At 45.3% G+C, this 14,422-nt stretch overlaps 1 protein-coding gene across 1 annotated transcript in view; it reads right to left on the minus strand.

The window, feature by feature from the left end:
- Window positions 1–7,366: 7,366 nt before the first annotated feature.
- The window catches only part of LOC311148512 (NUAK family SNF1-like kinase 1), a gene marked incomplete at its 5' end in the record, with an annotated part of 32,761 nt that continues 25,705 nt past the window's right edge, over window positions 7,367–14,422 (minus strand). Inside the window, 2 exons of the mRNA XM_084185493.1 lie at window positions 7,367–12,130; window positions 12,595–12,727. Coding sequence (XP_084041619.1) covers window positions 11,046–12,130; window positions 12,595–12,727 — 1,218 coding nt within the window. The 3' untranslated portion in view covers window positions 7,367–11,045. The remainder of the gene's footprint in view (window positions 12,131–12,594; window positions 12,728–14,422) is intronic.

Here is a 14,422-nt window from a genome sequence, read left to right on the forward strand (position 1 = left end):
TGTAGAGTAATAGTGAAGACATCAAAACTATGAAATAACACATATGGAATCATGTAGTAACCAACAAAGTGTTAAACAAATCAAAATATATTTTATATTTGAGATTCTTCAAATAGCCACCCTTTGCCTTGATGACAGCTTTGCACACTCTTGGCATTCTCTCAACCAGCTTCATGAGGTAGTCACCTGGAATGCATTTCAATTAACAGGTGTTAAAAATTTAATTTGTGGAATGTAATGCGTTTGAGCCAATCAGTTGTGTTGTGACAAGGTAGGGGTGATATATAGTCCATATTATGGCAAGAACAGCTCAAATAAGCAAAGAGAAACAACAGTCCATCATTACTTTAAGACATGAAGGTCAGTCAATCTGGAAAATTTCAAGAACTTAAAACGTTTCTTCAAGTGCAGTCGCAAAAACCATCAAGCACTATGATGAAACTGGCTCTCATAACTTTTAACACCTGTTAATTTAAATGCATTCCAGGTGACTACCTCATGAAGCTGGTTGAGAGAATGCCAAGAGTGTGCAAAGCTGTCATCAATGCAAAGGGTGGCTACTTTGAAGAATCGAAAATCAAAAATCTATTTTGATTTGTTGAACACTTTTTTGGTTATTACATGATTCCATACGTGTTATTTCATAGTTTTGATGTCTTCACTATTATTCTACAATGTAGAAAATAGTAAAAATAAAGAAAAACCCTGGAATGAGTAGGTGTTTGTCCAAACTTTTGACTGGTACTGTATATAAAAACAAGATTGAGCAGAAGTTTGAGCAGGGGGACTACAGGGCAGCCTGCAGGGTATTAACAACAGCACTGACCTCTCGTGTGATGAAGTTCCTGGAGAAGTTGGTCAGGGTCCACATCACATCTGTGGCAGGTGCTCTGCTGCTGGATCGCCTCCAGTTCGTGTACCGCACCAAGAGAGGTGTGGACGACGCCAAGCTGCTTCTAATGGACACCATTCACAGACATCTGAAGAGCAGGGGGGCTTTTGTCAGGCTCCTATTTGTGGACTTCTCGTCTGCATTTAACACCATGCAGCCTGCCATCCTCGCCAGAAAACTTGATTCACAGTTAAATCTCGACAATGGTCTTATTTAATGGATTATGGGTTTTTTAACTGATAGGCCACAGAGAGTCTATGCTAATGGTGCCATGTCAGACACCCTACTCACTAGCACAGAATCACCACAAGGGTGTGTACTGTCACCCCTTCTTTTTATTCTCTACACCAATGACTGTCAGAGTGCCCACGCCCACTGCCATCTTGTGAAGTTTGCTTATGACACAGTCCTCCTCTCACTCCTCTCAGGGTCTGAGCAGGACCACGGCCCAGCCCTCCAGGAATTAATTGACTGGTGTGACAGTGCGCTGCTGGAGTTGAATGTCTCCAAGATGAAGGAAATGGTTGTCGACTTCAGGAGGAAGCCCCCCAGGATGGACCAGGTGATCATCCATAGTGAGGAGGTTGACATTGTGGACCAGTATAAATATCTTGGTACCATCTTTGATAACACCCTGAAGTTAGAAAAAAACACAGACTCCATCATCAAAAGGCACAGGGCCTCGTTTGTGCCCGAGGTCATCCACCTGGTAAACAGGACCATTAAGGAAGACCTAGGGACTACTCTAGAGATAGTTTAGCCCTGCAATTAATTAAGAACTGTGGCTACCATTACGTTTTTGTTTCTAAATTCCACTATGCACCTTTAACTGATGCCTTAATAAGTGTTTATATTTATTTTTTATACTGTCAGTGAGTGTTTGTCCTGTTTGAAGCACCCTGTCAGCCCGGAATGAATTGCCCCTTGGGGATAAATAAAGTTGTATTGTATTGTATTTCAATCTAGCTGTGGAGTGAGTTTACGGCACGTTCTTATCACTGTTACACAAGCTTAACTTATGTTTTAGAGCAGACAGTTGTCTTGGAGTGGACAGGTCTGTTGACGTGGCTAGCAGGCTAACAGGCTAAACTAAACCTGAGTTTCTTAGCAGCTAACAAGCAAATCATCTACACATAGCAGCAGGGGTTGGAACCGAACAGAACCACTATTATTTATTTCTTTGTTCCACTGTTCTGACCAGTACAATAAAGTTCTGATCCGGTTCAAACCCCCCAAAAAGTACTGGTTTATATCGTTCATTTCTGTTCCTTTTTTAACCTGTGAAATCGACCGTTTTTTACATTTAGCTAATTATATTACTTCACCAGTCAGTGCGGCTAGAGCAGCTTGCTATGGAGTGGCATGCTAGTTGTTTACATGTGTGATGGACAGACAAGTGTAGGGCGTGAGATATGACTGAAATTTCTGCGGGTTGGAAGAGAGCGAGAGAGGGTGGAGGAGGAGGCTTGGCTTGAAGCACTTGGCATCTTGTTATGACATCCATTATCTGAATTAGGCCCACAGAATTACACCTACAGAGGAGCGGCTTCTATGGAGGAACTTTGAATGTCCTTTGAACTTCCTAGAGTTGGCTTAACGCTGGACCAGAGCTCTAACAAGCAGAATTAAAAACGTAATATATTAAAAGTTAATATATCCAATGTGAAACGTGATAACTATAGTATCCTTAACTGGCATTCAAAAAGTATCCATTCTTCTCTAATTAAACTCCCTCTTCTGAATCACGCTTGTAATGTCAGTACAGTAGCTTGTGCTTCGGCGGGGGGAGGTGCAGGTAACCAACAGACACACACACACTGGCAAAGATTTTCAGCTGGCAGGCAGACATTGGAAGAAGTTTCTGAGTGACAGAGTGAGGGCTTTGCATAGGTGCTTTGTTGCATTTTTTGTGGGACTGGAAAAAAATGCCCTAAATGTAAAATAACTTTATTAACTGGTTCCCATGCTTTTTAAATAACGGTTCTGGACTGGTCACGTCAATCATCATCATCTCAGTTTGAAGATGTGCAGTCTGTCGCCCTGGGTGATAAGGGCATGTGACAAGAGCCATTGTGTCAGGAACAAGATGGCAAAGCGTGAGAAAGAGTGGCAGGGAAGAAGGGTGGAGGATGGGACAATACAGTACTGTACATCATGACACAGCCACTTAAATCCCCCATCCTGGTGTGAGTCAAATCGTATAAATCAATGTTAATTGTGGTATGGAAACTCTATTATGATAACTAAAACATTAACCAAGCTGGCACTTTCAGAGTTGTTTCTGATCTCCTCTACTTTCTAATGAGCACATTCCCAAGCAGAAGTGTTGCAGGCCTGTCCTTTGTTGTTATACTGTATTTCAGGCCTAGTATCGTGAGTGGAGTTTCCTTCTCCAGTTTTGAGACTTAAACTTGATCTGAAAAATTGCATATCAGAAAGGAAAATGGCAGTGAATGGAAAGAGGGGAAAATAAACTTTAATCACAGAAATACAGACCCAGAAAAAAGGAGAGGCAGACACAAGTGGAAACCAGAGGAATGCTAGCCAGCTGGGGGATGCATCTAGCCCATCCAGCCCATTCTGCTGCATTTTAATGGCAGGCAGGAGTGAGCTAGAGGATGGTGTGGGGGGAAGGGAAAGGCCCCGAAACAAAAGCCAAATTGAAGGATAAGCTAAAACCAGCACAGCTAAAACCCTGTGGCTGGGACTGGGTCCCAGAAGTGCAGAGCTGCAGGCAGGCTGGCCGCACATCTCTGGGCCCTGGTCAAGACTCCTTTCCCTTTCTCAGCCTTCCCTCTAGTCTTCACACCCTGAGGAGAGGAGAGGAGAGGAGAGGAGAGGAGAGGAGAGGAGAGGAGAGGAGAGGAGAGGAGAGGAGAGGAGAGGAGAGGAGAGGAGAGGAGAGGAGAGGAGAGGAGAGGAGAGGAGAGGAGAGGAGAGGAGAGGAGAGGAGAGGAGAGGAGAGATGAAAGGAGAGGAGAGGAAAGGAGAGGAGATGAGAGGTGAGGCAGATGGCAGGGCTGTTTAATTACCTAACTGGCCCATCCAGCCGGCAGGATCGGCCACAGCAGTGTCTGTCTGACAGGCTTCCTCCCTTCTGGCCCGGGCCGGCTGGTCTCCACGCCCTAGCTGCATACTGGAGCTAACCCACATCCCCTTCTGCACTGGGAGCCAGGCCCACTGAGACACACACTGGAGGCTACATGCTAACAGAGCAGACTATTCACGTCATGCTCTCTTACTGTATGCACACACTATGTTAACAAGATGAGTATGGATGGGATTGGGAAAAGAAACCCTATCTTTTTCTCATCAGCTTGAGCATGCTTAGGCTTACAATGCACAATATTTAATTGACACTTCTATTCCAATTAAATGGTTATTTGCTGCTATGTTATTCCATTGTCAGCTCCAAAAGAACTGAAAGGCTCCAGGTAACACTTTACGAGCTTGGCTGTCTGTCAATTCATTATTTTTACCCCCTACTGGGCAAGCCCAAACCACTCGCCCTTGGGGGGAATCCCTTCCCTTCTCAAACCGGATGAACTTTCGGTGCCATTCTGAAGGGCTGGTCCATGCCATTAAACATGCGAGAGAGGTATGTCCTTGGCTTTTGATTTGGCCTGAAGGAGAGAGTTTCTACAAAACTGTTATCTGTAATGTTGAAACTCCCCACTGGGCAAAAACTGGTTGAACCAACGTTGTTTCCACATCATTTCAAACAAATAATTCCGTATGAAGACGTTGAATCAACGTGGAAAACGTATTGTATTTGAAAAATGTAAGCTTAAGGGAATTTTGTCTATTTTTTACCCAACTTTTCACCTAAATCCAATGACATGGTGACATGTTTTGTTGATTTCACGTTGAATTTGCATTAGTTGACAACTTCAATCGACAGCTGTATATTTATGTTTCTTGCAAAGTTCCCTTCAAACAACTGACATACTGTACACAACAGTTCTGTTTGTTCAATCTATTGGTCAATGCTGCTCTACATGGATTGTTCTTGCAGAGTTCCCTAGCATTGTAGAGCATCTTCCTCTATGGTTTACTAGCCGTGTGGAAGAGATTTGGTCCATTGATGTAGCAAGTGGCATGCAGTGTGTCTCTCTGCACAGAGACCAGCTCCAGCAGATCTGAGCGATCCTGAACAACAGGTGGGCTGGAAGTCGAAAAGCTGATCCAAGACAGGAAAAATGTCCCATTAGTGCTGCTTATTTTCTTTTCATGGACCACACACACAAACACAAACACACACACACATGCATGTGTACATTTACATGCATGCACACACACATACACACACAGCACATCCTCTTCGTAAGTCAATCATAAACAACATGAAATCATACAAGCATGAGTTTCCTCAAAAACACACACACTGGATCCAGAGACAGAAAAACAGACACATGCACTTTCTCCTTTATTTTCTTCTGGGCCTGTAGCTGCGCTGGTGGAGAGGAAAGAGAAGGTGCAGAGAGCAGACCAGAGCGAGGGTCTGTAATCAGAGCCCCGGGCCGTCCGCCCTGCGCTGCGGCTCTGTAGTGGTTTGAGAGCAAGCCAAACATTCCTGAAGAAATCGCCGCCCAGACATCCAGCAGCAGCCAGTCAGCAGCAAATTCCAGAATAGCAGCGCCGTCACTAAAAATAGTCCTCTGGCCAGGAGAGCCAGGGAGGGAGCGGGACGGGTGCAGGATAGGGGGAACAAAAGATGAGAGAGGACAGGAGGAGAGCAGAGGGAATGGAAAGGGATTGAGGTTTATTCCATCTCCATTCACAATGTTATCACAGCGGCTCAGAGGAAGAGGAGTGCCGGGGAGATCTGAATGTCACCGGCGTGTATGTACAGTGGCCTTTACTTAAAGCCCATAGCTACTTTTAAAACAATATGTGTCAGCTATCGGAGTAACACACGCTCCACTGTACTCAGGCCTGCTCTAGGCCCCGCCCTGTGTTTATTTTTCCTGCTATGAACGGGCAGCTCGTTTTACAACACCCACCCTAAACCCTCAATGTTCCTGCAGGCTCCCTGCAACAGCAGCCAAATTTGGCAATTGGCAGCACTGACTAGGGCAGATCTGAACTGCTGTTTTTGCTCTATTGGTAGAAACCCTTTTTCTTCAGCAAAAGACTGGTAAACTTAACTGAAGTATTATTTCAACGTTATAGATTATTTATATCCTAAAATCCTCTCTATGGGATGTATTTTGTCCTTTACATTTCAGTTAAATAGAGTTGAAAAAGCAGTGGCCTGTAGGATCTAGCCCCTAATGTGTAGTCAGTGTGTCAACTTCCATCTCTCCAAGGCAGACTCAGGGGGGGGGGGGGGGGGGTGATGGGGGGGAGGGGTAGCTCAGAAAGTCTGGCAGCTGCATTTTATTTGAGGGTCATGATGTGAACCAGATTTTTCTGTAAAAGGAAAAAATCCCTTTGAAACTCAGGTCAATATCATGTCAGGGTTTCGTAACTTCCAATCTCTGTTCTGACCTGCGGTTCATTTCGGGAAACCATTGGCTGAAAACTGCTCTTAGTGCACTGAGGTAAATATGGCTCCAAGCCAAAGGAGGTTGGTGGCACCTTAATTGGGGCGGACGGGCTCGTGGTTATGGCTGGAGCGGAATGAGTGGAATGGTATCAAATACATCAAATAAATGGTTTCCATGTGTTTGATGCCATTCCATTTGCTCAGTTCCAGCCATTGTTATGAGCCGTCCTCCCCTCAACTGCTCACTCTACTCTTGTTCATTCACCTCTTATTCTCCCTCTGAGGCTTTCCCAAACACATATTAGGTCAACCAGAAATCTCCACAACTAGTAAAAGACTGATTCATAGTGGTATTTAATGAATGCTTTACTTTGTTAGTGTTTTCTGGGCACCAAAGGCTACAGTATATGAAGCACAAAACACAAATTCAACTATGTGAGAGGAAAAACTACAGTAACTCTTTCTGTAGATATAATCTCACGTGACAGATTATACCCTGTATAGAAATCAAGTTAGCTATCTACCTAGCATGAGATTTGGTTAGAAGTTCCTAGATCAGTGTAGATAAACCATGTTTCTCTTCCTGGGCCCGTTGTCGTCTGGTCTGGACAACATGAGGCAGGGGGTGCTGTCTCACATATCAGCACCGAAGCCCCAAAGACTCCTTAGCTACGGCCAGATCAGCCAGCCAGAAGGCCACCCACTCCCCCTAAAAGTAAATGTGGATCAAATTAGCCTAACAGCAGCAATGTTCTCCCTTGACTACCAACCGCTTGTCTCTGTTCTGCTCTAAAAAACAAACTCTTCTTTCTCCCCAAGACAGACAGACACGCTCACTCACTTTCTTGTCCCTGAAGTTTCTCGGAGAGATTCTTCCAATTCTCAAAATGTGCAAGTAGATTACAGAAGGAGTTAAATGCCAAGAAAAGTATGAAAGACAGAAACTGAACAACACTGAACACACAAAAAGTCAGACAGGAAACAACTTCTTTGACGTGATCCATTTATTTGAGTTGGTACAGTACTACAGAAGCATGGTTTGTAGTAGAGGGACCAATGAAGTTTGGTTCCTTCCAATAACATTTCTTAAGACTTAGTCATATATGATGAAATCTGATTGTTTGTAACTCCAAAACATATACTTGAACAATGCTTTCACAATGAAATGTCATCTTCACTCCCTCAATGCTATATCCCAGACAATGGTATCTCTCCATTTATGCCATCAACACACTCCCAAGCAAGCCAAAGCATGGACAGAGTAGCTTTATTCGTCAAATGAAATGGCTTAATCACCAATAAATACAAGTATAAAAAACACCTTGATAATAATTCTCATTATCATCAAATTAAACATGATCATAAAAGATAGCAAAGTCACTCAACTTAAATCACCTTAGCAGTCCAGGTTCATCAACTGATACCAAAACAAAATCATAACTGTGGCAATAGCCAACAAAAATAATACTTAAATAACATAATAATACTATTATTATTGTCTTAATAGCAATATCCAGTCAAGTTTTCCTATGATTAGACTTTCTGCTACTAACTATTGTATATGCACCAGTTATTTCCAGTTTGGCAGATAGAGAGTTTAATCAGATTTCTTCCATTGTTTTCTCCTGGTGTCATTCCTTTATTTAGGATCTCCTTGCTTTGGTACAGATGGGCTCTGACTACTCCTTTGGGATCAAACAAGCGGTTGTCAATGTGATGGCACATACATGTACGTGTTTATCTCTGTGTTGATAATATGTGTTAGCATTTTAGAGAGATTACTATCATAATAATAAGCCATGGATTTCCCCTTTGAGTGGTGTCAATGGGCACCTCTTTCTTTGGAAGGGGGTAGGTTTAAATGCCCTGTTCTCTGTGGTTGGGTCACCAGGCTGTATTGGTAAGTTGACTCTCTATCTGATGTAAGTTCACAGCTAAACACTCTGCAATATGACTCAGGTCAGCTGCTCTGACCCCTCAGGTGTACCAAAAACAGGGGAAACACTGAGATCTCACTGATGTCAGATCAGTCCTCTGATCTCGTACGGCCAAACTCAGGGAAGAAATACTTTCTGCCATAACATAAAGCAATATAAAGTTTCTATATTTTGGAGAATCAAAAACAGAAGCGTAATAAAACAAAATACTAACATAGTATAATTTTATCACTGTAAATCCAGTTGACAATAAAAGGCCATACAAAGGGCAATAAAATGCAATATAATACGGAACGGGTCTGTCGTTTCAATCAATAACCAGGACTTTGCACTAGCGGACCTTTGAAATCATTCAACATGTTAATTTTGTTGCTTGGGGGTTGCTATGGTTTTCCATACACATATTCTGATGATATATCCAATGTATCAGTCACAGATCTCCCTCTCCATCCCAGTTGAAAAGTGTTGCACACTAAGACCATTCTAAATACGTCGAACAGACACACTCCACAGAACACACTCAGCCCATGAAACAAGTTGCTTTGCCAGCCTCTAGCTTTTGGCCTAAAACAATCTCTTAACACAAAAAAACATAATAAAAGCCTGTCAGGCTATTATTGTTGCGAAATGAATTCATTTTCAGATGGGGTTTCCCAGCTATCATAAAGGTTCCAGGGGCACATACAGTACCCAATCCATGTCATCCCCTGCATCAATGAAGCTTCTCATCTTTGGTAAAAAAAATAATTAAAAAAAGACTTTCCATTTCCTTTCTTTCCCCTCAGAACTCACTTTCTCTGTTACTTTCTCTAGTCTACATATCTGTTTCCTTCAACTCAACAACTCAATTCTTTCACCCTTTCCAACAGGAAAGGCCTCTCAAATCTCACCATCACTAAGAACATTCTCTTTCACTCTAACACTTGTTTTCCTCTAAAATCTCTACTACACTCTACCTCTCTCTTTCACTCTACCATTATTATGTTTCTCTCTACTACACTCTACCTCCCTCTAATAAAAACAATAGCTGGCTAATTGTGCTTATTTGACATAATGGCCCTGTACACACAGCTGGAGACCTGACAGCACAGACCACAGAACCCACCTGCCTGGTGCTGATAACATCTCCCGCACCAACACGTCTCCAGCCATTGTCTGTGGAATGTGCTGTGTCATCAGAGCACTGAAACACATCCTTCTACTAAGCCCTTTGTGGAGTTGGAGGGGGATGGTTTAAATTTTAACTAGGCTATAACAATATCCACAGATAACAATCTGAGCATTGTGTACACGACTCGTAGGCTTTCTCTGCCATTTCCAGCTGGTATGAGTCTGTAGCCAAGTTATGCCAATTGAGTGAGAAGGCCTCAGCAGAGGCAACTCCAGCACTGCACTACAGGCATACAGACAAAACAACCACAGACATGGCTGTTTATTTGCCAGGAACATTCCGGGGCTATGAGAAGGTTTCTGGGCCATCTACCTTCGAAGGTGAGCAGCTCCAGACCCCTCGAGCTGGCCTGACCAGGCCTTGTGTTTAACTAAATCACCAAACTGCTGACACATCAAGCAAGAAAGCACTGCACGAAAAGCCTTATTGTTTAAGACTCAGTCATCTCTCTGGGCTTGGTTCTTGTTCCTGGCAGTGTGTATTTTGGGATGGAGATTGGACTGTTTCATCTCAACTGCTGTTTTAGGTCTGTGTGACCCCTGACATGTGACTGTGTAAGGCAATAGGCCGCTGTGTGTTCCGTTAAGGTCCTGGGTCTCTCTCTCTCTCACCACATTCACATGTATACGAATCAAAACAGCATAACTGGTGACAGGTTGGCCTGGCATCCATCTCACTCCACTTTCAGGAAATGACATACATAATTTCATTTAGATCTAAAAGGCACTTATATCATATGCTCATATATAGGACATACGCTTTTATGGTGATATACGTAGCCAAATGTTTTACATATGCGGCCATATTAATATATAATGTATATATGTTTAACTTTCTTGGGTAACATAATAATTATATATGTCAGTTCCACAATCCACACAAAGGTTGGTCACATTGAGCTTTGGACTATTTCAGTACTGCCAGAACCCACCAGTTTTGTATTCAAACTAAAATCTACGCAAATATTAATAAATAATTAACATTGTCAGTTATTATGGAGCAAGACCCTGGTTTGTTTTTTACATGAAGTAAAAGATCACAAAAACATGTGCTCTGTGTGAGTTTTTAAGGTGCTTTTGTAAACTCAAACTCAATTCATGGTTCGCTTTGAGAGCCAACCAGTTTCTGGTTGCTGCGTATGTGATTCTAACTTGTCTTTTGCTGAATATGTAAACATTTGAACACAGCAAAGTCTACGGGCGGACGGAGGAGGAAGGCTGGGACCGCATTCTCTCGTGCCAGTTGTTTTTTCTCTCACTCACAACGTTTGAAAACCCTGCTAACTGAATTTCCTTTGGCCTGAGAAGTACATAATAGGAATATATTGTATTTATGAGTGTGTGTTTAATATAGTTTGAACCCCGGTAAGAAAACTATAACCTCCCAAAAGGTTTAGGTAGGCTATCCCAGCAACATACGGCTCACTGGTCGTCATTGACATACACATACATGTACACACACATACACACAGACACACACACACCAACAGAGACAGATGTTATAGCCTCAACCTGGCCACCTGGCTGCCTCCTCTCTCCCCCTCCGGGCCCTCCTCGGCTAGGTGAGGTTGCTGCTGATGTCCAGGGCTTGCTGGTACACCTGAGTCATGTCGTCCAGGTCCCCCAGGAGGGAGAAGCTGCCGTTGTCCCCCGGGGACCCCCGCGATCTGGGGGTCCGGCTGAACTTTGACCCTTGGAGCAGAGGGGCCACCTGGAAACCCTTGAAGCTGGCCAGCTGCAGCAGATTTTCGGCTGACACACAGGCCCTGATGTTGGGGCGGTGCAGGGCGGTGGGGGGCCAGTCGGGGGACAGCCTGGGGGACAGGACGCCATCCTCCAACACCATGCTGGATGGACGGCTCTGGCTGCGGGACAGGCCCGAGTCACCCTGGGAGGGTTCCCCAAGAGCACCAGCCGAGGGAGGGCCGCTGTAGGTGGAATACTTCCCGTTGCGCTTCAAGATGCCCTTCCTCCCCACAACTCTCCTGGGCGGGGAGCTGCAGGCGGTAACCAGGGACATGGCGGCACCCCCTAGCAGCTCGGAGGACTCACTGCGCTCCGGGGAGGAGTAGTACCCTGATTCGCGTTGTTGGTTGTTCTTCAGGATGCCCTTCCTGGGGAGGGTGGGCACCATCTTGGCCGGCGAGCCCCCTGCCAGGGCGGGCTCCTCCTCTTCCGCCTCTCTGTTGGGGCTAGAGCAGGCTGGTTCTACCTCGGCTGGCCTGATGCCCATCATCGCTCCACCGCTCCCCAGCTCCACCTCCTCCAGGCTGGGCGAATGCTGCTCCTCTGTCACCCGGGTCTTCAGGATCCCCTTGGGCCTTTTCAGCCCAGACTTGTCCCCCTCCCCTCCAACGTGGGGCCCATCCCCCACCCCGTTCTCCTTCTTCGACTTCTTGGGGCGCTGGCGGAGGACCAGGGGCAGCAGGGTGGTGGGTTTGCCCGGCCGGGGCTCTGTCCGGTTCTGCCAGTCGATGAAGCGGGCCAGCATGGGAGAGGAGGTGCCGTTGTCCCGCTGGGTCTCGCAGTCGCACACGCTGCTCTTCCAGCCCCAGTTCACCCACCAGTGGTTGGCGATGTCTTCCACTGTGGCCCGTCGCTCTGGGTTCACCATCAACATCCAGCGGATCAGACCACGGGCATCTGGGAAGGGCAACAGGAGGGGAGCAGAGTTTAACACTCTATATATGAGCACAACGGGGTATTAATGAGCTAGGTTAAACTTCAGTGTTGTTTTTCGCTACAGAGCATTTATTATCTAATGAATAGATCTTAGACCAAGGTTTCCCAATAGGCGGCCCGCCAAATTCTTAGAAAAAATTAAATAGTTGTGGACATAAAAGACTGTAAAATCACCAGGAAATCAGCTCAAAGTGATTTTAATTTAGGAAATCTCTTCCCAAGTATTCCCACGCATAAATAGAGGAGCATATGTGATCGTATCCCAATGTAATCAAGGTTTTAAATTATTCTGTTTGGGATTCCTGCGGTCAATTTGAAGTGTACAAATGATTTATAACAATGTTCCTGCCCCCCGACCATCCACGGATGAATGTAATTGGGGACCCCTGTCTCAGACTGTGTAGGTAGAGGGTCTTGTTCTGCACCTGAGGACTGGGTGGGCTCTCTGTACTCTCCATTGCTTATCTGGCGGATGAGGTTCTTGTGGTCTCCTCCATCGAATGGCATGGTCCCATAGACCAGGGTGTACAGCAGCACCCCCAGAGCCCAGCTGTCCACCTATAAAAACAAAACACACACACGGGTCACTACACAGATCAGGATCATGATCAGATAGACTGAAAGTGAGAGATCAGTCAGTAAAATCTGTCACTGGAGACGCAGTTGAAAAGAATAGGAATCTCACATTTCCCTTTACCAATTCCCATTCACTGGTAAATGAGGCTCAATGCCATTACTGGGTTAGCAACAGATCATCAAAACATTAACAAGGAGCGAACTGTATCTGAACTGGAAAGACGAATGTTGTAGCGACAGCTGAAACAGTGTATGCACCGCACAGCTATACACTCTAGAAAGGGTTCTACATGGAACACAAAAGGGCTTTGCCTGGAACCAAAAGGGTTATACCTGTAACCAAAAAGGGTTCTTCAAAGGGTTCTCCTATGGGGAAAGCCGAAGAACCCTTTAAGGTTCTAGATAGCACCTTTTTTTTAAAGAATGTACCATATTACTCTACAACATAATATCATAGGTAAACGTCATTTTGGCACATTTTTGCTGATATTTTTCTCAGTACATTGCAGTCAATGGGAAAAGATGAGTGTCACAGGGTTGTGTCACCCTCTGTCACTCTCTCCCCTCTCTCTCTCCCTCCCTCCCCCTCCTCTCTCTCCCAGTCCCTCCTTCACCCTCTCCCTCTTTCTCTCCCCTACCCTCACTCTCCCCCTTCTCTCTCTCCCGCCTCCCCTGCCTCCCTTTCCTCTCATCTCTCTCTCTCTCTCTCTCTCTCTCTCTCGCTCTCTCTCCCTTTTCCTCCTCTCTCTCCCTCCTCTCACCCACCTCTGTCTGTCTGTTGACTCTCTCTCTCCCCTTCCTCCTCTCTCTCCCCCCTCCCTCCTTCACCCTCTCCCTCTCTTTCTCCCCTTTCTCCCCCTCCCTCACTCCCCCTCTTCTCTCTCCCTCCTCCCCCTCCATTCTCTCTTCCTCCTGTCCCTCCCTCCTCCTCTCATCTCTCTTTCTCTCACGCTCCCTCTCCCTCTCCCTCCTCTGTCTGTCTGACAGACAGACAGGCAGACAGACAAACAGACACAAACAGGCAGACAGGCAGACAAACAGGCAGGCAGACAGGCAGGCAAACAGGCAGGCAGACACGCAGGCAGGCAAGTTGACATACAGACAGGCTGACAGACACAGGCAGACAGACAAACAGGCAGGCAGGCAGACAGACAGGAAGGCCGACAGGCAGGCAGTTAGGCAGACAGAGCCAGACAGACAGGCAGGCAGACAGACAGACAGTTTCAAGTTTCAAGTCAATAACATTTTCTTTGACTGTTCCCCGGTCACAAATATGTAACATTTGGGTAGATTAAACCTTTGCAACCCTTCGAAACGGCCCCTATGACCCCCAATTAAGTCACTTCCTGTAATCGCAGGAAGCTGAAATTCAATGTACGGGGGACACTCTTTAACGATGCCTTGAGTTTCAAGTCTTTATGTTAAGAATTGACAGAGAGGATGGAAGACAATGTTTTTGTGTAACTGCAGGGAGAGAATGAAGGACCATGTTGAGGATTAAGGGGTTACTTCAGAATCTTTATCTACTTCCCCAGAGTCAGATGAACTCGTGGATACCATTTTTATGTCTCCTTTGAAGGAAGTTGCTAACTAGCGCTAGCGCAATTGCTAACTAGCGTTAGCGCAATGAGCTCGTGAAACTACCTCTCATTTCCACGGTTAGCTAGCTTAATCACA

The sequence above is a fragment of the Coregonus lavaretus genome, assembly GCF_964263955.1.
Source record: "Coregonus lavaretus genome assembly, chromosome: 21".
Lineage (NCBI taxonomy): Eukaryota > Metazoa > Chordata > Actinopteri > Salmoniformes > Salmonidae > Coregonus > Coregonus lavaretus.